The sequence below is a fragment of the Microtus pennsylvanicus genome, chromosome 1, assembly GCF_037038515.1.
Source record: "Microtus pennsylvanicus isolate mMicPen1 chromosome 1, mMicPen1.hap1, whole genome shotgun sequence".
NCBI classification, from domain to species: domain Eukaryota; kingdom Metazoa; phylum Chordata; class Mammalia; order Rodentia; family Cricetidae; genus Microtus; species Microtus pennsylvanicus.
The window spans coordinates 102,837,627-102,862,052 of record NC_134579.1 but is presented as its reverse complement, the minus strand read 5'-3'; the positions used below and the strand labels follow the sequence as shown (position 1 = coordinate 102,862,052).

At 50.3% G+C, this 24,426-nt stretch overlaps 2 protein-coding genes across 3 annotated transcripts in view; both read right to left on the bottom strand.

Annotated features, from left to right (window-relative positions):
* The window catches only part of Clip2 (CAP-Gly domain containing linker protein 2), a 59,945-nt gene extending 52,398 nt beyond the window's left edge, over positions 1–7,547 (bottom strand). The window contains exon 1 of one of the 2 annotated variants that reach the window (XM_075977277.1): positions 7,114–7,547. The gene's annotated coding sequence lies outside the window, so the exon portion shown is untranslated. The remainder of the gene's footprint in view (positions 1–7,113) is intronic. The other variant, XM_075977287.1, reaches the window with a different exon arrangement.
* A 5,131-nt stretch (positions 7,548–12,678) lies between these two features.
* Positions 12,679–16,726, bottom strand: LOC142852461 (syncytin-A-like). Its single transcript, XM_075977300.1, has 2 exons — positions 16,598–16,726; positions 12,679–15,039 (listed from the first exon to the last, which is right to left on the bottom strand). The coding sequence occupies exon 2, from the start codon at positions 14,892–14,894 to the stop codon at positions 13,041–13,043; it is 1,854 nt and encodes a 617-aa protein (XP_075833415.1). The 5' UTR covers positions 14,895–15,039; positions 16,598–16,726; the 3' UTR covers positions 12,679–13,040.
* Positions 16,727–24,426: the final 7,700 nt, after the last annotated feature.

The following is a 24,426-nucleotide window of genomic DNA, read 5'->3' as shown; positions in this document are numbered from 1 at the left end:
GTACTTGAACTAGAACTGTTACACAAAGAAACCCTGTCTTGGAAAAAAAATACTAAAAACAGATGAATAAATAAAATAATAAGGTGGGGCTAGAGAGATGGCTCAGTGGTTAAAAGCACTGGCTGTTCTTCCAGAGATCCTGAGTTCAATTCCCAGCAACCACATGGTGGCTCATAGCCACCTATAATAGGACCTGATGCTCTCTTCTGATATGCGGATACACACACACACTAAATTAAAAATTAAAAAAAAAGGTGGAGAGATACCTAATCTGATCTCCATAGGCACATACATATTCACACATCTGCACAAACATGTATACATCTCACACACACACACACACACACACACACACCTATTCTTCTACATCTGTCTAACTGGGATTAGAAGTGAGAATAGGCTGACTAAATCACAGGTAATTCCTTGGATTCTAGTTTAGGTACTTTGGTACCATCAGACCTCACTAGCTGCAAATGAGCGACCCCTGTCCTATGATCCATACCATGTGAGTCTCTCCCAAGGCTCTGACTCCCTTGAGGGCAGGAGGCAGCAGGCAGGGTCATAGTCTGGCACAATGTGGTACTGTACAGAAAGAGTCTCTTCTCCACAGTAAGCCTTCATGTCAAAGGACACCCCAGCATCCTTTCCCATTCTGGCAACATCCTGAACAGGCAAGAGACGGGAAGGAAGAAGAGTTCTGGCCCTGGAGCAGCATGAGAGAATTCAACTGGACGAGGGGAGGGCAAGGAGGGATGGCTGAGAGGGCGCAGCGAGGGGAAAGAAGTCAAGAGTACCACCCACACATTTGATACTAAAGCCCAGTGATACGAAAGGGGTGGGGAGAAAAGAATGGAAGAGAGATGGGACACAGTGCAGTGACTCCGAAGATAAGCTCAGTCGCCACCAGCAAGACATCCCAATCAGCATTATCTACTGTTGCTTCCAAAAAGGCAGTCTCACCGTGGCTACCAATGCAGGCTGGACGCCAAGCACCCACCATACAACGTGTACCGTCTTACTCATGTCCAGGTTTCCTGCAAAGTGGTACTCGGTGCCCGGAATGCCCTCTCCCACTTCTCACCCAGAGCAGAAGGGTGGGGCAAGCTTTTGCAAAGTGTATTCGCTGGGTGCGTCTCAGGACCTAGGACAGCGCCAGGCACGCAGTGCAAAATTGCTAGCTTAATGGCTCCATTAAGGAGCCCTGGGAGGTGGGGATGAGTCCTGGCTTCACGTACACAAAGTCCTGGTCCATCCCCAGGACCACATAGGCTTGGCCTTGCACATAGATAAGTGCCTGCAATTGACAAGGGGTCAGGAGTGCAAGGTCATCCTCCACTATGTAGAGAGGTCGAGACCAACCTGGGTGAAGTGGAACCTTGTTTGTTTTTAAAGGATCTGGGACTGGAGAGGTTCCTCAGTGGTTAAGAGCACCAGCTGCTCTTCCAGAAGACCTGGGTTCAATTCTCAGCATCCACATGGCACCTCACAACTGTTAACTCCAGTTTCAGGGAATCTGACGCCCTCCTCTGGCCTCCACGAGTACTTCATGAATCTGGTGCACAGACGGGACGCAGACAAAACATCCATACACATAAAAGAAAAAAATTTAAACAATCCTCATCTGGGCTGGAGGCGTGTTTCAGTGGCAGAGCACCTACCTAAAATCCCCCAGAGAGAGGCTAGGGGCATGAAACAGTGGTGGGTGCCTACCTAGAACCCTCTAGTGGGGCGCAAGAAGTGTGGGTCAGCTGCCAAGCACCTGCCCAAGTCTGCAATGCTCTAGGGTGGAGACCAGGGCAAGCCCGGAGTGACAGCACACAGCCCTGTATTTACAGCCTGCTAATCATTCCTCCCGGCCTCTGCTGCCTCCCGGAAAGACAACCATTCATTACGTTTTCTCAGCAGTCCTGAAGGCATCACTTACAGTTCGGGTTTCCCTCCAAGAGCAGGCAGATGGGGCCAACAGAGGCTCTGGGGCCTCAGAAAACACAGGCGGCCGCAAATGGACCCACCTTCGGTATCCAGAGCCGGGGAGGAGACAGTGTACCCCCCTCCTGGGTCAGGGCTGAGAGGGTTTACCTAGGTCACACTCTTCAGTTTCTCCGAAGTCACAGTATCAGGTGACACTGCTCCCCCACCGTTACCACCAGCTCCGAGGCACAGCCATGCCCCAGTCCTCCAGACACAGACACACACATGCGCACACACCCATACACGCACACACACTTCATGCACCAAAAACTTGTCTGACAGACTATACCAGCTGTTCCCAGCCCCCGTCTAGCACCAGTTGAGCATATGGGGGTAGCCCTCTCAATCGGTCTCTCTGTCAACCCAGGACTAAAGGGGGTACTACCAGGAGGGGCCTATGAACAGGAGCTGAAGCCAGCGTTTGGAATAGCCACACTGGGCCAGGCCACAAAGTCAAGGAAAAGATAAAACAGAGGCAAGATCAAAAGTACAGAAAATGAAACCACCATCCAGAAAAAAAACAGGAGGGGCCAGGCGACAGGCCAGCTTCCCAGGCTAGCTGTCCCAGAACACCCCCCTACCTCGGCAATTCTTCAGTGAATAAGTCTCATTTCTCTTACTCTGAAATCTCCTTTCGGGGGCCTGCAGGACGGTGAGATTGGTTCGGAAGGGAAAGCACTGGCTACCAAGCCGAATGAACTCAGTTCAATCCCTGGTACCCACACAGCAGAAAGAGAAACAACTCCCCAAAGTTGGTCCCTGACCTCCACAGGCACAGCACCAGCACGTGGGAGTGCACAAAGGGACACACATGCGTGCGAGCACACACACACAAATAAATACAAAATTAATAAGCAGATGTTAACTGAAGCCTCGCTTTACTTAACTGAATGAGGCAAAACTTTCTCAAAGAAGCCAGACACAGTGGAGCTATGGAGATGGTTCCCTTGGCAAATGACCTGCCACAGCAAACACGAGGACCTGAGTTCAGCACCCGTGTCAAAAAGCAGCCCGTGCCTGGAACTGCAGCACTAGAGGTAACCAGGAGGACCGTGGGGCTGGAGAGTTAGCCAGCCTCATTGAGTCAACGAGGCCCAGGTTAAGCGAGATACCCTGTCTCAGAAAATAAGGTGAAGGGCCAGCAAGATGGCACAGGGGGCAAAGGGGTTTGCCACCAAGTCCACCAACCTGACTTTAATCTCTGGAATCCACATGGCAGAATGAGAGAAGAGCTCCGGGCAAGCTGTCCTCTGACCTCCAAAAGTAGCCATGCATACACACCCACGCACAACCACAGAAACACAAAATAAATAAAGCATTGATTGAGGAAGACAGTTTACCTTTAGCTTCTACACACGCATGTCCACCCAAATGCACACACAGACACACACACAAATGCACATGCACACACACGCACACACTTATGCACAAATGCCAATCATGGTGTTACATGTAACCCCAGTACTTGGAAAGGACAATCAGGCTAGCCTCTACTATGCAGCAAATCTGAGGCCAACCTGTACTACATAAGATCCTGTCTCAAAACAACAAAGACTCCTAACAACGGGGCATCCAAGGGGGCTGAGCCTCTTCCAATTCTGTGTCCCTTCCGTGACAGCTGGGTTCAACGAACCATGCCCATACTTATAGCTTATAAAGAGAATTGAGGTGACCTTAGTGGAGGCATTTAAAATCTGGATCTGGTCAGCTGACGATCAGCTGAGAGAGAGAGAGAGAGAGAGAGAGAGAGAGAGAGAGAGAGAGAGAGAGAGAGAGAGCGCTAGCCAGTCAGACAGACAGAGACACAGAGGGGAGCCAGTCTCATGGAAGGCAATTGTATAGGCTCCAAAAGCCAGATAGTGTTTAGACTTTGTACTGACAAAGGGTGTGGAGGTGTCGGCACAACTGTAATCACGCTTTAGAGACACAGACCTGGGAGCAGGGTAAAATGACTTTGCGGAAGATGGTGTGTCCTGTAGGCACACAGTAAGTGCTTAACCAGTACACGGACAAAGCACACAGTGGTGCATACCTGTCATCCCAGAACTCCAGAAGTGGAGGCAGGAAGGTTAGCCTTGGCTACACAGTGACTTTGAGGCCAGTCTGAGCTACATGGAACCTTGCCTTGAAACAAACAAATAAACCCAGAGCCGGTGCTGTGGCTCACTTGGTGAAGCCCAAGTCTATCCCCACCACCATATAAACCTGGAGGAGGGTGGTACAGCTGTCACCCCAGCTGCTGGGAAATGCAGGCAGGAGGAGCAGAGCGCAGAAGTTCAAGGCTGGGGCTATATAAGTCTAAGGCAAGTCTGGGATACATGAGATTTCATCTCCTATAAGCAAAGCAGGGGCTAAAGACACAGCTCAGGGATCCGAAGTTGTTATTGCTGCTTCAGAGGGCCCAGGTTCATTCCCAGCAACCACATCAGGCAGCTCACAACAGTCTGTAACTCCATCTCCAGAGGATCCCATCCCCTCTCCTGGCTTCCATGTTGTACCTGCACACGCATGGCATATGCTCCCACAGATACACATGAATAAAGATAAATGTAAATCTTCCAAATAATGCAAAAACCAACAACTGAATGTATGTTCATACAAAAGGCAGAACCACTGACCATGGTAACACATGCCTTTAGTCCCAGCAGTCAGCAAGCAGAGGCAGGCAGGTATCTGTGCATTAAAGGCCAGCCTGGGCTACCTAAGCAAGTTCCAAGCCAGCCTGGGCTACCCAGTTGAGACCCTGCCTCAAAAGGGAGTGGGAGTGTAGGACCAAATCTTCCTGGCTCAGAGGAAGCACTTAATATGTGTTTTTAAAAAACCTGTATGAAGGCCCAAATTCTGCTACAGGGCGGCACAGTTGTCTCTCTGGGGAAAGTTGTGCAGCTGCAGGACCAGAGAGGGGCTGGAAATCACGCGGGGTTTGTTTCCAGGTGAAGACAGGGAAGACTTAGGGCTAAGAGGATTTTTATAATGCATTGCCATCAGTGAAGGAAAGCAGGAAGTCGGAAGAAGAGAGGCAGAAAGAACAGGCCCTGGAGCGGGTCTAAAAGGCTAAGCTGTGTGAAGGTAGAGTGGCCAGAGTAGGGGAGAAGTCTCTTCTGCCCCAGGCTGAGGGCCATTTCCTGTAGCAAAAAACTCTTCAACTGGGACTGTGTAGTTCAATGGTGGCGCTCTTGTCAAGAATCCACCCCAGGGGCGTGGCTCAGCTGTAGAGCCCCTGCCTAGAATCCCTCAGTGAGGGGCTGGAGTGTGGCTCAGTGATAGAGCCCCTGCCTAGAATCCCCCAGTGAGGAGCTGGGGTGTGGCTCAGTATTTAAAGCACCTGCCTAGAATGCCCCAGTAAGAGGATAGGGGCATGGCCCAGGCAGAGAATGCATGAGGTCCTAGGTTCAATTCCCCATGCCACCAAATATACAAATAAGTAAAATCACAAAAGTTCTGTCCTAGGATATATGATTCTCTCAAAAGTCCTAAAAGGCAAATACCCTCAGTATACCCATTTTACTGATGGGGAAATGGAGACAGAGAGGTATATGATCTTGTCCAGAACCACACAGCTATGCAAGTAGCAGAGCGAGGATTTGAACTCACGATATCAAGCTCCAGCCCAGCATCTGAACTCTCAGCTACCCAAGCACACAGCAGCCCCTGCTCCTTGTGATGTGTTTTCCTGAGGAAATTTGGGGATTTGGGCACTGCTGAGACCCATGTGTCCTGTGTTAAGTGGGCACCTACTGTATGAAGGATGAGAACTAGCAAACTAGCCTTGAACTTCACGCCCCACTAACCTAAATCTTTCTCTGCCCATCTAAGACAGAATGCCTCCTATCCGGAAGCTCTTGTGGGAACCATCCATCTCCTATGCAAAAAGCACCCTTGGGCAGGGCACTGGGCTCAACCACCCTTCAGGGTCTGCCCCACCCTTCAGCTGTGCCACGTCTGTGTTCCAGCTTCTCCACAGACGGGGCATCAGGCTGGGCTGGACTGTGCAGAGCGGTTCCGGTTCTGTGTACCTGCCAGCCCCTGGTGGTGCCAATCCAGGTGACAGCAGCCTTATGAATGAAGGGCTCATTGTTTACATTACAACTGATGGAGAGGAGGTCTCTGGCTCACAGCGGAGCTAAAGGTAGCCCCACGTGGTGCTCTCTACCTCCTCAGAACACAGCCCTAGGCCAGCCCCACCCCCACCATCCTCTGTCTGGGCACCTTTCAAAATTAAGGCCAATTCCCTCTCTAGTTCTACCCCCCCCACACACACTCCCCCAACCCCCGCCATTTGTAGCCCAGAAGACAGGAGTGGAATCTCAGAGACTGGATGCATTCCTGTGTTGTGACTCCTCTACCCCTAAGGTGTTCCTCTGCAGCGACCTTTCCTGGCTTGGGCCAGGCTGTAGAGGAGGCACGCGTGGCAAAGCCCAGTGTGCCCGGGACAAACACACACAGGCCCCGCCTGGAGTCCACGGCGGGCTGGCTCTGGAGGCTCAGCCCTGCATCCTGCGTCGCCACTGCCCCTCCCTGGGGGGAGGGAAAAATCTGCTGCCTCACCAGCCACCAGCGCCAGCTTGGGGGGAGCACCCCCGTGGAAAGCCACCCTGCCTGGGCCTCCCACTTACCCTACCCTCCGATTCCAAGCCAGACTCTCCAATCAAGTTTTGCTAAGGGCACGAATCAGGCGACCCCAGGTGGTGGGGCGGGGGCCTCCGTGTCTCATCCCAGATGCCAGGTCTGGGGATGAGGACTGATGGCCGCGCCCACCAGGCTGTGAGCCCCCCACCCCGAGTCTGAGAGCTTCCAAGAGCTCTGCAGCTCGTCCAGCTGTCTGAACTTGCTCTTGAAAAGAGGACCCCAACAAATAAGCCCGAGCCCCAGTCTGTGGATGTGCGCACCATCCGGGAGTGCAATCCAGGGGCGTCCTCCAACCCCAGCAGCGCGCCCTCCGGGTTGAGGAAGTTGGGGTTCATACCGCCCACGCCCACCAACGGCGGCGATCTTGCCCGCTGTCCCTGCCCACGCAACGACAATGCCTCGGTGATAGTTCCCCCCTTTTCTTCCTAGGGTAGGGTGCCGCCGCCCCCCGCGACTCTGCGTCCTTTGTTGCCCGCGCGCCCCCATCGCGCGCGTCCCCAGAGCTGCGCCTACCTTGGAGCTCCAGCAGCGACAAGGACTCGACACCCCTTTGCCTCTTCTCGGTCCGACTGTCCTGGAAACGAGGATGCTGCGCCCTTCCCCGCACGCCGCTATCCTAAACCGGTCTCCGCTTCCGAGTCCGGGCCTCGCACACGATCTACGACCAGAAGACAGAGGGAGGGGCGGATCCAGTAAGCCGGGCTTCTGCCTGCGCTCCCGAGGCGGAGCCGAGTCGAGCCGAGCCGAGCCAGAAGGAGCCGAATCGAGGGGAGCCAAGCCGGGAAGAGCCGAGCCCAACGGGGCGGAGGCGAGAGGAGCCGAGCTCCGTGGAGCCCTGCCAAGGCGAGCCGAGCTCAGCCGAAAGGAGCCGAGCGCCAGGAGAGCTCAGCGGCCGGAGAGCGAACAAAAGGGGCCGGCGCAGCGGCCGGCGCAGGAAGGTGGGGCCCGGAGCAACGGGGGAGGGAGGGGGCGCGGGTAACCGGAGGGGAGGGGTGGTGTTGGGGGCGGAGCCCGCATTCGTGGTCTCACGGTTCTCCGACATTAGTGACGCTCAGAAACTTGGGAGCGGGAGGGCAAGAAGTCTTTGGAACCTCATCTTCCCCACGCTGTCCACCTACAGCTGACTTGGACCTTGGAAATAGAGTTCATCCACCCCGCGCTTCAGCTCTAGGCACATATGTGTGTTCCATTTTCTGTTTCAGCCATGCGAGGTTTATGTGAATGTTCCATATTAGGAAGCTTGAGATTGCAAGGGGGCGGGGCGGCGATCTGGAAGGCTTCAAGGAAGAGTTGAGTTAGGGACTGTGTTGAAAGAGGCCAGGAGGGGGTGGGAGGAATAATGTAACTGAAGTGAGAACTTCAGTGTTGAAATAGGACCCAAATCATGGCAGAGTGAAAAGAATCTACCTCCTGAGTTGGGTCCTGGCTCAGTGGTAGAGCCCCTGCCTAGAATCCCCCAGTGAGGGGCTGGGGTGTGGCTCAGTGGTAGAGCATTTGCTTAGCATTAATGAGGCTCTTGGTTCCATCTCCACCAACAGAAAAAAATAATTAGCTTTTTTTTAAGTGCCTTTTTTTTTAGAATGTATATATTTATTATATATTACTTGATCATTTTCATGTACATACATATTAACCATAATCAAAAGTGCCTTTTTTTTAAGTGCCTTTAATCCCAGCACTTGAGACAGATCTGTATTAGCTCAAGGCTAGCCTGGTATACATAGAGAGTTCCAGGGCCAGTCAGGGCTGTATATGAGACGCTGTCTCAAAGAGAAGGAAAATGAATACCACCTCCCACATAACATGGTTGAAGAGCGTATACGGCTCTTGTGGAGGACTTGAATTCGGTTTCCAACACCCGCACTGGGTAGCTCACAACTGCCTGTCACTCAGATATGTGTGCACATAACTACACATATACATATAATTAAACATATAATAAAAAAGAAAAAGAAATGGGAAGCTGGGGATATAGCTCAGTTGGTAGAATGTTCAATTTACACACAGAGCCCTAAATTCAATCCCCAACACAGCATAAAACTGTGTAACTCCAGTAGGAGATGGAGGAAGAAAAGTCATGAGGCTTTGGCTACTTAACAAGTTGGAGAATAGCCCAGACTACGTGAGACCCTACTTGAGAGGGAAAGGGTCACAAGTCCCCATGTGAGGCACCCGACGATCCTGTTCGTGCCCTCAGCAGGTAGACAGAAGGAACCCCCAACTGACAAGCCCCCAAATGGACCCAGAGCAAAAACCTGCAGGCTAAACCCCTGCCTCAGGCTCTCGCCATCAGCTCCAATGCATCGCCTGGCAGCTCCTGGACAATGCCTCAAACGGTGACTGACCTGAGAGGGGCACCTTTGGCCCTGACTATTGGCAAGCTGGTGCTAGGTGAGGAAAAGGTAAACCCTTGCCTTCCTGGAGGATTTCTGGCAGGCACTCTATGTCTTCGCCACACCACCGGTTTCAGTGGGGGAGTCTAGGCCAGTGCTCTGCCCAGAAACCACACCCCCAGACTCTCCTTTTATTTATTTTTGAAACAGAGTCTCACTAAGTTACCCGGAGTAGCTTGGCACTCCCTCTGTAGCCCACACTGCTCCAGTACTCCGGATGCACTTGCCTCAGCCTCTCCTGTGCTGTGATTCCCGTCTGTGCCCATGTGCCATCGTGTCTGGTCCCAGCCTGTAATCTTAATATTAGGTATATATGAAGACAAGGATGGAATTCAGACAGCTGGCACTGAGTTCTCCCCCAACCCCACCCCCTTTCTTTTTGAAGGTTTCTTTTATTTTTTGAAATAGAGTCTCACTACGTAGTCCTAGCTGGCCTGGAACCCACTAGAGCACCAGTTTGGCCTTGAACTCACGACCTGAGACTGTCTCCCAAATGCTCAGATTAAAGGCATGCACCACCAAGTCTGGCACGGCCAATATTATTTTAATTATGTTTATGTGTGCGCTTTTGTGTAGGCATGTGTACTCGAGTGGGGCCACTCAGGTATTCTGCGTGAGCAGCAAACATTGGGTTTTTTTGTTTGTTTTTTAAATATTTATTTATTATGTATACAGTGTTCTGTCTGTGTGTATGTCTGCAGGCCAGAAAAGGGCACCAGACCTCATTACAGATGTTTGTGAGCCACCATGTGGTTGCCGGGAATTGAACTCAGGACCTTTGGAAGAATAGGCAATGCTCTTAACCACTGAGCCATCCCTTAGCCCCAGCAGCAAACATTGTTAACCACTGGTTCTTCCCTACAGCCATCACCTCCTTTAATGGGATGTTTTCCAGTCTCTGAATGGCTATTTAAAGCTGGGCATAGTGGCACAGGTCTTTCATCCCAGCACTGGGAAGACAGAGGCAGGTGGATCTCTGTGAGTTCAAGGCCAGCCTGGTCTACACAGTGAGTTTCAGGGCTACATAGTGAAACTGTCTCAAAATACATTAGAATCTGTTTTCAAGGAATTTGGAATAATATGAGAAACACTCATGTCTTTGAACCTCATTTAAAACCCTGGACAAGCCGGGCGGTGGTGGCGCACGCCTTTAATCCCAGCACTCGGGAGGCAGAGGCAGGCGGATCTCTGTGAGTTCGAGACCAGCCTGGTCTACAAGAGCTAGTTCCAGGACAGGCTCCAAAGCTACAGAGAAACCCTGTCTCGAAAAAACAAACTAAATAAATAAATAAATAAAATAAATAAAAATAAAACCCTGGACAAAACATTGTGGATTCAGCATATCATTAACCCTGTGTGCTCCTGCTATAATGGTCTTGGTAGAGGGTGTCCGTGGGAGTTTTCGATTTCTACTACACCACCCGCCTTTCGGTGTCTCCTCGCAATAGGCATTAAAGAAACTTAAAGTCCAAACACCACTGTGTGGAGACTCTGGTTTGAATGAAGATGGTAGCCTCTGCTTATTGGACCTGAGGTACCCGGCCTTACAGCTGAGACCTCGGCATCAGAGTGGGCGTGGCGTCGCTATGGAGACATCTGCTGAGGGGGGGGCCACCACCGGGCTGTTCCAGACACGTGGACTTGGCTGGTTCCGGATTCTTCCTGCCGCGGAGGAAGCCTATCTATCTCTGCCTGTGGTTGGTACAACTGACGGAGGAAGGGGAAGCTGACATCATGAAAAGGACGTAGGGCTCTGCAATCCGCTGACGGGAGCCAGACTTCTGAGGTCCTGGGAGCTTTTCCCTGCAGCCTTCCGGATTTCCTGAGAGAACTCCTTCTGTAAATAAAACTGCGCAGATTCAGCTTCTTGAGATAAGGTCTCATTTAGGTAGCCCAGGCTGACCTTAAACTCTCCAGCCTGCAGGCTGAGCCTCCCGAGGGTTGGAATGACAGACACGCTGGCTGACGTACCCAGTGCTCTGTGAGCTCTTTGCCTGGGGACACAGGGATCTGTATGCTGTCAGCTTCCTCCAGCCCTGTCCTAGGAGCAGTACCAACTCTAAGGGGACATCTGTGTAAAGGTGGTTTTTTAAATAATGTGTATGTGTCTGCACCTGGGCGCAGTTTCTTTTGAGTCAGACAAGAGAACAGGTTTCCCTGAAGCCCGAGCTGCAGGCCTCTGTGAGCTACCTACCCAGTCTTGGTTGCTGGGAACCGAACTGAGAGAAGCAAGCACTCTTAACCACGGACCTAATTTCTCCAGCCCTGTAAAGGGGCATCTCTTTTGAGATTTTTGGGCCCTACTGGGAATTCACGGCACTTGGATCCTTCTGTTTCCTCCCAGAACACAGCACTAGAGGCAGATGGTCAGATGGGAGGCAGACGGACAGATGGAATGTCACCAGTTCGTGCCTCTCACTAAGAAACACCGTTAGAGCTGAGTGTGGTGATGCATTCCTGTGGTCCCAAGTACTCAAGAAACTGAGGCAGGAGCATCACTGTGATGAGTTTAGGTCTAGCCTGGACTACATTTCATATATGCTAGGTAAGACACCAGTGCCGTTACCCTCTGTATTACTTTTCTATCGCTGTGATAAAAACATCATGACCAAGGCAGTTTAGGAAAAGGAGGGATTATTTGTCTTACTGTCCTGGAGTGGAGAGTCTCTCATAGGGCACGGGAGGGCTACGCAGCAAATGGTAGACACAGCAGAAGCTGAAGGCTCACCTCTTGAACCACAGGCACAAGGCAGAGGCGGTAAACTCAAAGTGGCCTGCCTCTTTAAATTCTCCAAGGCTCACCTCCAGGAGCACCCCTCTCCCAACACGGCCACACCTCCTAAATCTCCCAGCAGCTTTAACTGGGGACTCAGTATTCAAACATCTGAGCCTGTTGGGGGGCCTTCCTCCCTGAAAGGATAAAAACAGCAGAAAGGTACGTATGGAGGGCTCTGCCAAGGTATGCCCCTCAGAGAACACACACATACAGCAATGTTAGTGCAGAAGGTTTATGGGGGGGCAAGGTGAATGAGGGAAAGGTTGTTGCGGAGTGGGGACATGAGAGAGAATAGGCAAGAGAGAGAAGCGGGGCTGGAGAGATGGCTCAGAGGTTAAGAGCACTGACTGCTCTTCCAGAGGTCCTGAGTTCAATTCCCAGCAACCACATGGTGGCTCACAGCCATCTGTAATAAGATCTGGTGCCCTCTTCTGGCCTGCAGGCATACAGACTGAACACTGTATACATAATAAATAAATAAATCTTTAAAAAGAGAGAGAGAGAAGCGGGAGAGGGGACTGTGGCACAGTCCCCTTTAAGAGTGTTTTATAGCTGATGAAGGAAAGGCACGCAGAGGCAGGTGACTGGTATAACTGCCTCAGCGGCTGAGGCCGTCTGAGTGTCCCCTGAACAGAAAGGACATGTGGCAAGAGGTGGGACCACCGCCTACGTTTGGAATAATAGAGTCCCTTGTAAATCAAGTGAACTTAGCTGTCTAGAAGATTCTCAGTTCTGTGCTTTTGGCAGCAGCAAAAGCAGGGGAAATATATTCAAGGTTGACCCTTGTCCCTGGAACTGGGGAGCCAGCATCCAGATAAGTTCCTCTGGTTCAGAAGCCCACAGGGTGGTGGCTGAAAAGTCCAAGGAAGGAAAGACCAACAAGGAAATAAGCAACTTCTACAACAGGATGGGTTTGAGCCAAGAAAACTGTTGGGAAGGGAGGTCTGCGATTACAGAGTAGGGGGGATGGGGGTGGGGCCCAAAAGCTTCTGCTGCTGGGAGTGATCAGGGGTCAAAGAGTCATGAGCAGTGACTGGAGATGCTGGGTGATCACAAACATCGTCAAGGGTCAGCCATTATGAGGGGTGCAAGGGATAACAGACATCAAAAAAATAAGCCTAGAATTCTGATTGCTGTGGTTTAGGGGGAAACTGCCATTTAAGCAAAATGGAGGTTTTCAAAATGGCGTGCACATGGCTAACATCATGATGTTTATTTCTTCAGGTCGGTAAACAGAGATGGGAGGTAGCTGTGGCTCAGGTTCCTTCCTGCTAGACTGCGTTCTCCTCCGAGGGCTGCTGGGGAAGTCTCTTGTATTGGGAATCTCGAAGCAGAAGAATCTTGTCCACGTGCCCTTTGGTAGTGTTCTGAATGAAAGAACTCATTCGCTGGGATACAAAATGAGTCAGGCAGTTAAGAAGACAAGGCCCGAAAATGAGCAGAAAGAGGAGAAAGAAAATGGGTCCCAAGAGGGATGACAACCACGAGGGCAGCCAGTATCCCAACCCCAGCCCCTGGATCCAAGAGCTGGAGCTTGGGCGGAATTCAGATGCTCTTTCTCCGAGTTTCCTGGCTGCGTCCCGGACTACTCCAGACTGGTTTACATAGAAGCAGCACTCTTCCTGCAGGAAGAGGCAGGTGCCCCCTTTCTCGGCCGTGATGAGGTCTAGAGCTCTCCGGTTTTGGAGGACGATGCCCGCCAGTGAGTCTATTTGGTCTTGGAGGGTAATAATGGAGGTGGCTATTTCGTCTAGGCTGTCTGAGAGAGCCTTCGAAAGCTGTTGGAAATAGATGGTCGAAGTGGTGACACCAGCGATGCTTAACCCGAGGGCGGAAGTGATGCCCAGGCCCACAAGAAGAGGGAGGAGGTGAACGGCTCTCTTCCCTCGAGAAGTGGAGACCGAGGAGGGAATTGTAGCGAAAAGGGGGACGGTTATGGTTTGGTTACTGGGAAGGAGTTCAATGTTTGGGTATTGAAAGACAAGGGTACAGACACCCGACCAATTGGCCGGAAGACAGACATACGTGGAGCTTCCGCAGAGGAAGAAGACGCCGGAGGAGTTGAGACAAAAGGAGTACGTTAAGGAGAGAAGATGTGAGAAGATGTTTGGGGTGACGTCCCCATTTTCCTGGACAGTGGGTTCATATTCCCAGATTGAATATTGTCCAGAGAGGGCTGCCCCCATGAGGGGCTGGTACTGAAAGAGTGGATAGGGATCTTTGTGTCCCTGGAGTTTAATCTTGAAGTATGTGGTGTCCACAGACAGGGTGACGGAATCATTTCTGTCGGCTGGTTCAAACAGCGTGAGGTTGTAGCAGGTGCTAGATGGACGGGAAGGACAGTGCCTCCAGGGAGTGGTTGGGTAGGTGTGACAGTGGATGTCATTGACCGGGCAAGGGTAGTAAGGCTGCCCTGCGGTTAGGGAAGGGGGTCCTGAAAAGCGTAAGGGGTTTCTCCACTTAGAGCCTGGCATGGTGGTTAGTTCGGCAAACGCATAGCTGGTGGACAGATCAATGGATTGGTGGTCCGCCGAGGGCAAAAGACGGAAGGTGTGGTTGCAGAGGGAGGCAGAGAGATTGCCCACGAAGGTGGCATATTTTGAATCCTTGAAGAAACGGGATACACAGAGAGGGGCCTGGGAGGCGAGAAGGGTCTGCGTAGAGAGCGGCCCCCATATGGGGCGCTGGGCAGATTCATAGATGCGATCGTCAGTATATTTCACAGAGGTGAGTCGGGAAAGTAGCGGGAGTATGTTTGTTAAGCTCGTGAGCTGAAGAAGAGCAATGGCCCGCCGGTCGGGATTGGCAAACGAGTAATGCGCAGTTAAAGGTTGAAAATTCAGGAGGCGTTTTTCAAGGTCGGCGATAGGATAAGGGCCGGAGAGGGTCCGGGTCGAGTATGTAATATGAAGTTTCATGGGTGAGTCGGTCCAAGTTGTTAGTGGGGCTGGGACGGCTAGAGAGCGCTGGGTTTGGATGGGCAAACAGACCCAGCAGTCAGATGAGAAGGAGGAGTTGGTGTCCTTGAGGAAGCGATGGGCGAGGTTTATGAGCGGCATCCAACTCTCAGAACAGGCAGAGGGGTAAGAAACGAGGAGGAGACAGAGAACCCAAGGGCGGATCATGGCTCTTCAGGGTTGGCTGGCGGTGGTGGCAGACAGACACAGGGAAGTGGTCCTGAGAACTCTGAGGTCCAGTCACTTGGTCCAGGAGTGACTGAGGAGTCAGGGAATCTCCGGGTTGTGCCGGTTATCCTTACGGAGACCGGACCTGTGAGAGCAGAAACACAAATAGGTGGAGGGTAGCAGAAGGGCTGGAAGTCTTAGAATCAGGGGCTAGAGCCACTTTTGAGCTTAGATGTAGCCAGTGACAGATTCCCTTTACCTTGGCTTCTGTCACAAGCCCTGAGTGTGGCCTTGGGCCACGGTGGTGGCCACAGTGGATAGCTACCACTGCTGGTGGCCTGTGACGTGAGAGAGCCCCTCTCTTGCTGGATGAAGGCAGAAGGATGTGGTGTGTGTATTTAGAGTCAGCGTAGACATCAATCTTTTCTTTTTGTGCCTCTGCCTGCCTTGAGGCAGTGTTGGGGTGGGGGTGGAGCCCTGAGGTCGTGTTGCCTGTGACAGTGGCACAGCCTTAAAGAGCACCCATCAATATACCAGTTAGGGGGTCTAAGCACTGGGAACTTAGGGTTGGGGTTAAGGTTAGAAAGTAGCAGCAAGTCGGGGGATCCATAAAAGAATGGGAGTCGTTTGTAGAGCTAAAGTCTACAGGAAGGAAAGTGGGTGGACTAAGCGTTTTAGAGCATTGAAAGGTGATTAAAGGGTTTTGTATACACTGTGTATGTAAGCGGGGGGGGGGGGGGGATGGGAAATGGGGGGTGGTGCATGTCTTTAATCCTAGCACTTGGGAGGCAGAGGCAGGCCAATCTCTGTGAATTCGAGGTCAGCCTGATCTATGAGTTCAGGACAGTCAGGGCTACACAGAGAAGCCCTGTCTTGAAAAACCAAAAATAAATTAAACAAAACAAACAGCAGTATATTTATCTGTTAAATGCGGGAGAGAGAGAGAGAGAGAGAGAGAGAGAGAGAGAGAGAGAGAGAGAGGAGTCAAGTCACATATGAGCTCAAGGAGATTGTGGGAGGTGGAGATAGTAATAGATTGGTAGAGTGTTAATATGAGGGCTTCTGTTCTTAAAGGGGGGGGCACCCCAAGGGTTTTCAAGTTAGAAGGCCAGCCCTGAACCACCACTTAGACAGATGGTAGTAACGGCACTGGCCGAGGAGACCTAAGGTTGCTAAGGATGAAGGTACAAAGGCAGGTTTGTTTTATTTTTTTTTTTTTTTTTTTTTTTTTTTTGGTTTTTCGAGACAGGGTTTCTCTGTGGTTTTGGAGCCTGTCCTGGAACTAGCTCTTGTAGACCAGGCTGGTCTCGAACTCACAGAGATCCGCCTGCCTCTGCCTCCCGAGTGCTGGGATTAAAGGCGTGAGCCACCACCGCCCGGCACAAAGGCAGGTTTGGAGGGGTCTGGATGCCCTCAGGCAGGAGCAGTTATGAGGGTCTCTGAGCCTAAGGAATGAGCTTGAGTAGGCTGTGGGGCTCCAGAGGTTCTGTGAAAGGGCCACCAGCAGCCTGGCTTGCTAAGACCCCCAAGTTGGAAATCCAGATACAAAAATACCCCGCTAGGCCCAGAAAGAAGAGAAAGTTTTCATTTAGCTTGGGGGTGGGGGAATAGGTGCCCTTGTTTAAAGCGTTGCAGCTTTGGGGTATTCCATGGGAAGAGGAGGCTTGAAGGAAGTCAAGGTATGTGACCTGGGAAGAGGTTACCTGAGCTTTAGAGGGGCTCAGCATCCCTGGGCAGCCGGAAGAGTGGAGAGGATAGAATGTTGTACACACGGCTCATTTGAAGGCGCTTGGAGTGAGGTGGAGGCTTCGAAGGTCAGGGCCAGAGCCCAGCTGAAAATATGAGGACCATCTCAAAATCCCTCGGAAAGTCTGTCCATATTTAGTGGGTAGACATTTGGGTGCCAGGGGCTCCCCAGGTCAATGTATAAAGGTCTTGACTAGAAGGGCCCAGATGCCGCCAGAGAGACGTTAAGAGCTTTTGCCACAGAGGACCCAGGTTCAGTTTTTAGCACCCCTGTGGTGGCTTACAACCCTCGGTAACTCTAGTTGCCGGGGAATTCTGACCTCCTCGGGCACCAGCCATACACATACATACATGCAAGCGAGGCACTCGTGCACATAAAACAAAATACAAAATCTTTTAAAAATAATAGCCCGGCGGTGGTGGCACACGCCTTTAATCCCAGCACTCGGGAGGCAGAGGCAGGCGGATCTCTGTGAGTTCGAGGCCAGCCTGGTCTACAAGAGCTAGCTCCAGGACAGGCTCCAAAGCTACAGAGAAACCCTGACTGAAAACAGAGGAGCAGGACGTCTCTAGGTGTCTTCAGGAGGGGTCAGGTCTGGGTGGCAGAGTAACAGGAATGACAGTAGTGGTGTAGAACTCATCTAGAGTGCCACCTCCCAAGAGAGGAGTTGGGCAACCAGGAGTGGCCGGGAAAGAATGAGGAAAGGAATGCCCAAGCAGTCTGCAGGACCGATCTGGGTTGCTTAGGGGGGAGGGAACTGATGTTGGGGTGCAGCCAATTCTGGTAAAACTGAATAAGCAGCCCCCCCCAATCCAATAAACATGATGTAATCTTACCAGCTATTCACAGGTTACCTAGGGTTCAGCTGGAGGCAACGACCCCGATCCCAGTCAGTAGTAATCAATCCCTGATAGCTTGCCAAGCTGGAGTTCAGGCTCAGATCGATTACTGGGACCTGATATAGAAAGAAGCAGGGTTCTGGGCAACTAGAGCTAAATGCAATCTGGCTTGGGGTGTCTTTTCTCCCAACATGGGGGGCAGGGCAAAGTGGCAGGCACAAACTGGGGCAGGCTCTCAGAGGGGGGTAAGAGTCAGTCTCCAATCTTCGAAGCTTCCAATGCCCTCACCCCCAGCTCCCTGTAAGAGCCATCCAAGGTCAGAGGCAATGAGCAACGTCTACAACCTGAGAGCTGGCTGTTCACAGAGTAGGGGTAGTTATGGGGGGATAGGGGTGGGAGGAAGGCATGGAGGGATCAAGTCTTCTGATTCCAGGAGTGGAGGGGTAAGTAGTAAGAGAAAGAGGTATGTATGTCATAGTGGGCACAGTGGCACACACCTTTAACCTGCCCTTGGGAGGCAGAAGCAGGCAGCTCTCTGTGAGTTCCAGGCCAGCTGGGTCTCCCTAGTGAGCTCCAGATTCAAGGATACACGGTGAGACCCTGTTTCAAAAAGCAAAACAGAATGTCAGGTAATCATAAGCACCTCTTATGACCAGCTATCCTCAGCTGTTTGCAGGGTGTTGAGAGGAGTCTAGGAGAGCAAGCCTGAATTAATGTAGGTTAGTGTAGTTTTGGGAAACTATCATTAATTCACCACAATGGAGGAAAAACTTCAAAATGGCATGGCCAGCCGGGCGGTGGTGGTACATGCCTTTAATCCCAGCACTTGGGAGGCAGAGGCAGGCGGATCTTTGTGAGTTCGAGACCAGCCTGGTCTACAAGAGCTAGTTCCAGGACAGGCTTCAAAACCACAGAGAATCCCTGTCTCAAAAAAAAAAAAAATGGCATGGCCATAGCTAGCAGCAGTGACCCTGGTCCGTCTTCATTGCAAGAATGCTTGCCAGGCATAGTGATTCACTGGGAGGCAGAGGCAGGCAGATCTCTGTAAATTCGAGGCCAGCCTGGTTTACATAGCGAGCTTCAAGCCTGCTGGACTACACAGTGAGACCCTGTCTCAAACAAAGCAAAACCAAAAGGATTGTGTCCCTAAGGCATAAACAACATCTCCTCACTCTTCATAAGATCACAGTGACAGAGCTGGAAAGTTAACTCAGTGGTTAAGAGCAAGAACTTCTTGTTCTTGCAAAGGACCCAGGTTCGATTCCCAGCACCCACCTCCACACATGCATTTGGTGCATAGACATACATGCGCACAAAACAATAAAAGTAAATCTTAAAAAAAAAATCCCAATGACCAGCCAAAGTATGATTCCACCAAAGGTGGCCTTGGGGGAACCAGGCAGTTTATTAGACTTACCTACAGAGCGTGGGTGACCCCAAAAGCTGCAATGCGAAGTCTTCGTCCAACATGGATGATGGCTTCCAAGACGTGGCACTGGGCTTCTTCAGCTAATTCTCCTCAGTTTATATACTCTCCCACGTCCTTAGACAACACCTCTGGGCTATATATAATTAGAGCATAGTTCTGTGGAAGGAATGGCTGGAATCTCAGGTAAGGGTCCAGTGGCCCTCCCCACCCTCTCCTTCTAAAAGGCAATGCGAAGAGTCAGCAGGACCAGCCGTGATGGACAGATGAGAACAGGAGTTTGCTTAACAAGCTGAACCTTCTGCTAGGCTGATCAACTATTTGGGACCTTCCAGGTTTGTGGTGAGGTGGGGATGTTGCAGGCCAGAGCTGAATTAAAATTTACCTTGGGCTATCTTTAGCCCTCCTTTTTTTAGACATTCCTTCCCCTGCTCTAAGCCTGATCTAACATTCTTGTGACTATCAGGTGAGACGTTCTTTAAATGTATTAGCTTAGCAGGCCACTACCTTGCTCAACGCAAAAGCTAAGGGTGACTTCAGATAGCATTAGGAGAAATTTCCCAGCTTTGCTGTAATCTGCCTCTCTGATGTTTCCACCAACGTAATTGAAAAAAAAAGTGTATTGGAGCTGGAGAGATGGCTATGTAGTTAAGAGCACTCACCGTCAGGTAGGAGGTAGGAGGATCTCTGTGAGTTCTAGGCCAGCATGGTCTACAGAGTGAGTTCCAGGACAGCCAGGGCTACACGGAGAAATGCTGTCTCAGAAAACAAGACCAAGAACAACAGCAAAAAGAGCACTCACTGTTCTTGCAGAGGAACCAGGTTTGGTTCCCAGAATCCACATGGTGACTCACTTAACTGCCCTTAACTCCAGTCCTGGGGAAATCTGATGTCCTCTTCTGCTGTCTGTGGGCACCAGACACACACTTGGTGCACATGCATACATGCAGGCAAACCTCAAACACATAAAATAAAAAATCCTTAATGAAAAAAGTGTTTTGATTTATGGCTTTCTTTTCTTTGTTCCTATAGAAACTTAATGAAATTGATGGCTCACTGAAAGACAGAATTTTGAGGACCCTAAATCTGTGTCCTCAGGCTGTGGTCACTCATATTTGGCTTCAGAATGAATTACTTCTTTTCCCCTTTGAACTGAGCTGTGTCTTTGCATCCACATGGACACAGCTGATCTGGTGGAGATGGAGGCCGCTTTGCTGGAAGGACCACGTTCTACAGCCGTGGTTCTCAACCTTCTTAATGCTGCGACCCTTTAATACAGTTCCTCATGTTGTGAGGACCTTCAACGATATAACTATTTCATAACTGTAAGTTTCTTGCTGTTATGAATTGTAACATAAATACTTTATGGGAACGAAAAGGGGTCATGACCCCCAGGTTGAGAACCGATGTTCTGCAATGTTCTCTTTCCAATACCTCAGATCACCTTGGTTTCACTGTCTGGTTTGGCCTTTCTTGGGTTACCTCCGGGACACAGAGAAACTTCACCTACAGCTCAGACTTCACTTGACTACATAGAAACTCTTCTGCAACGTACATGTGACCCTGAAAATGGGTTCTGTAGCTAAAAGCTCCAGGATTAGTGTGGTCTCTGAGCCAGCATAAAGGTTAGCAGGTTGTCAAGTACGTGACAGCTCCCCTAAGGATGAATTCTATTAACTGAGAGCTAAACATAAAGTCTAGGGAGGGAAAGTCTGGGGTAGTCATTCTGGGGGAACCAGGCCTTTAATCCCAGCACTCAGGAGGCAGAGGCAGGAGGATCTCTGAGTTCGAGGCCAGCCTGGTCTATGTAGCAAATTCCAGGACAGTTAGAGTTGTTACACAGAGAAGCCCTGTCTCTAAACAAACAAGCATCTTTCTGAAGGATTTGGTTTGGTCTGGCTCTATAGATAGCAAAAGGTCACTGGGTCATGAACAGCATCTACTTCCAACTTTCTGGGTAGAAAGCAGGGGTTCTACATCCTTTGGTCCTGCATGTTTAACATTCCTGGTTTCCGGGGAGGACTTGGGCTAATGGCAGCTTCAGGGGAGGTCACCAAGAACGTACGGCGGCTTTTTGGTGCCTTCCCTTTGTTGGAGATTCTCTGAGAGGGCAGGGTTCAGAGAGAGAGAGGAATGGGGCTTTCTGGATCAAGCAGGACTGAGCTGAAGTTCTAGCCAAACAACAGCTAAGGGATTGCCTTAAGTCTAAGAAGAGACTTTGGACTGTTAAACTATATTGAGACCTAAAGTTGGACTAAATGCATTTTGCACTATGACATGGCCACAAGCCAATAGGGGCCTGGAATGAAATGTGGTAGTTTGAACAAGACAAGTGTAGCCAGGTATGGTGGCGCACATCCTGAATCTCAGCATTCTGAAGGCAGGGGCAGGTGAATCTCTGTGAGCTCTAAGCCAGCCTGGTCTGCAGAACAAGTTCCAGGACAGTCAGGAAAAGAAAGAATGAAGGAAGAAAAAAATAAACAAACAAAAGGAATAGCCCCCACAAGCTTCTATATTTGAAAACTTGCCTTTCCTACATTGGTAAAACTGTTTGGGAAGGGTTAGGAGGTGTGGCCTTATTGGAGAGGATGTCTCACTGGGGAGGAGCTCTGAGGTTTCAAAAGCCCATGCTATTCCAGTTAGCTCTCTCTGCCTTTTGCTTATGAATGAAGATGTGCACACTCAGCTGCTCCTCATCACCATGCCTGCCTACCTGCTGCTATGCTCCCCACCGTGATAGTAGTAGATTCTAGCTACCCCCTGATACTTTCAGCCTCAAATAAACTTGTTTGTAAGTTGCCTTGGTCATGCTTCTTTATCATAAGTAAAAAAGTAGCTACGACAAGGTTTCCAACCCACTCGCCATTCCCAGTGCTCTCTCTAGGCTGTGTGCTACTGATCAAAGAGGTGATCTCAACTGCTAACATGGACCCTTAAAACTTCTATAACTCAGGGGCTGGAGAGATGACTCAGAGGTTAAAAACACTGGCTGCTCTTCCAGAGGACCTGAGTTCAATTCCCAGCAACCACATGGTGGCTCACAACCATCTGTAATGAGATCTGGTGCCCTCTTCTGGCATGGAGTGTACATGCAGGAGAAACATTGTGTTCATAATAAGGAAAGCTTAAAAAAAAAAACCAACAACAACAAAAAAACCTTCTAGAACTGTAAATCCAAATAAGCCATTCTTTCTATAAGTTTCCTTGATTGTGTTTTCTCTGTTATGATCTGCTGGCCTGGTCTGTTGCCTGGATACCCGTCTCTTTCAGAGACAAGCCCCATTCTCTCCCGACCTCTCCCCTTCAATCAAGGGAAATGGATATCCCACCTCCTTCAGCCTCCGTGCTCTCTTTCCATCTCTCTCCGAAAGAGTTAACTTCTGCTTGCTCTCTCCCCCCGTCCTCCGTCTCTCTCTTTTTCCTCCTCTCCCTTTTTCTCTTTCCCCTCCATAACCTACTAAATAAACTCTATACTCACATTCTCTCTGCATGATGTACCTGTATGTCTCTCACCCTCTGTGGCTACTCGTGGGACAGGCTGCTCTGCCAACCCCAGGAGGTCTCCCACCCACCAAGGCCTCAGGGAACTCGCCCAAGCTTGGGGGACCTGCTGAGGCCTCGGATCAGCCCCCGCTACCCCTCGTAGGACCTCCGTCCCTTGTTGAACCAGCCTTTCCCCTTATATCTTTAAAAAAGAATAACAGTCTCATCACAGCAATAGAAAAGTAAGTAAAACAACTCACCATGAATAATTTTCTTCTAACTGTGTGTGTGTGTGTGTGTATGTGTGTGTGTAAACCCTGCAGAGAACAGGGGTAGATGTCAGATATCTTCCTCTATTGCCCTCTGCCTTATTTTTTGAGGCAGAGACTCTCACTGAACCCAGAACTTGCTGGTTAGGTGAGGCTGGCTCCACTTCCTCTAACGCTGACATGTTACACGTATGCTGGGATCCCAGCTCATGCTTGCACAGAAGATGCTTTACCACCTGAGCCATTTCCTCACCCTTTTTTTTTTTTTTTTTTTGGTTTTTCGAGGCAGGGTTTCTCTGTAGCTTTGGTGCCCATCCCAGAACTAGCTCTTGTAGACCAGGCTGGCCTCGAACTCCCAGAGATCACCTGCCTCTGCCTCCCGAGTGCTGGGATTAAAGGCATGCGCCACCACCGCCCGGCTTCCTCAGCCTTTTTTATATTTTTGTTTTAGATACGAGGTCTCAGATAGCCCAGGCTTGCCCTGAACTCTTGTTTCTCCTGCCTTCACCTCCTGAGTCTGTGATTTTAGGTCTGCAATATGATACCCAACTTTTCCACTTTCTTTATTTTGTACCACAGGTAGACTGCTCCATGTAGAGGGTCCTGTCCCAAAAAATAACTGAAACTTCCATCAGGCAGAAGCAGAAGAATCGCTGGAGATTTGGGGATAGCCTGGTCTATATAGTGAGCACCTGCTTCAAAATAAGCAAGCAAATTAGTAATTACTATTAATGTTATACACATAATTAATAAAGGGAACTTGCACTTGGAAAAAAAAACATTCCTGGTTTCCCTAGTGCTTGTCTCTGTGTCCTCTATACAACAGTATACAGAAGTGAGAACCCCTATTCAAGCCGCTGTGGTTTCAGGAACAAAGCCCTTCTTACGGTGCGTGTGTCTGAATGGATGGCACTTGTGTGCAGGGAACCAAACTTGGGTCCTTTGCAAGTGAAGTACTCTTAAGCATTGAGCCATGTCTCCAGACTGAGCACCGGAGCCTCCCCAGCCTCACCTCTGCCTTCCTAGCCTCGTGTAGGAAGCAGACTGGCTCTTCAGAGCCTAGCTGCCCACACCTATTCTTTGTGTGACGTAAGCCACAGCCCTTTTCCCTCTGCAATGCTCTAGTCTCCCTCTCTGAAAAATGGGGACATGGCAGCACCTCCTGCAACGGGAACCTGGGGCAACAAAGCAAGATAACCTTTTTTTTCCCCTAGAACTTTTCACATACTTGAAGAACTTGGTGAGCTGTAAGTAGCATCACACCCCACCCCATCCCCATTGCTCCCTATATCTCTACCCCTTCCACATCCCCACAACTTGAGTTCCACCTGCTGAAGTTGCAGTTACCTATAGCCAAACCACCATAACAATGGAGACATCTAGAAACCACAGGCGTGTAATCTCAGAATTGAATAGGCAGAGATAGGAAAAGTGTAAGTTTGAGACCACCTTGAGCCATATAGTGAGATTCTCTGCCTGCCTGCCTGTCTGTCTGTCTCTCTCTCTCTCTCTCTCTCTCTCTCTCTCTCTCTCTCTCTCTCTCACACACACACACACACACACACACACACACACACATGCACACACACGAAACAATTCATAAACGTAAATTGCTGTGCCATTTTAAGTAGCATGATGGACTCTTTCACAGTCCCCTATCTCTCCATCCCTCTTACCTGGGATGTGAGTTGTCTTTTTGCTGAGTGTTTCCATGGTATACATGCTACCTTCCTGTTAAGTCTAACTAATAGCCTTCTTTGCCGACTGA

Excerpts from the sequence above, each read along its gene's own strand:
- LOC142852461 (XM_075977300.1), bottom strand. The coding sequence starts at position 14,894 with ATGATCCGCCCTTGGGTTCTCTGTCTCCTCCTCGTTTCTTACCCCTCT.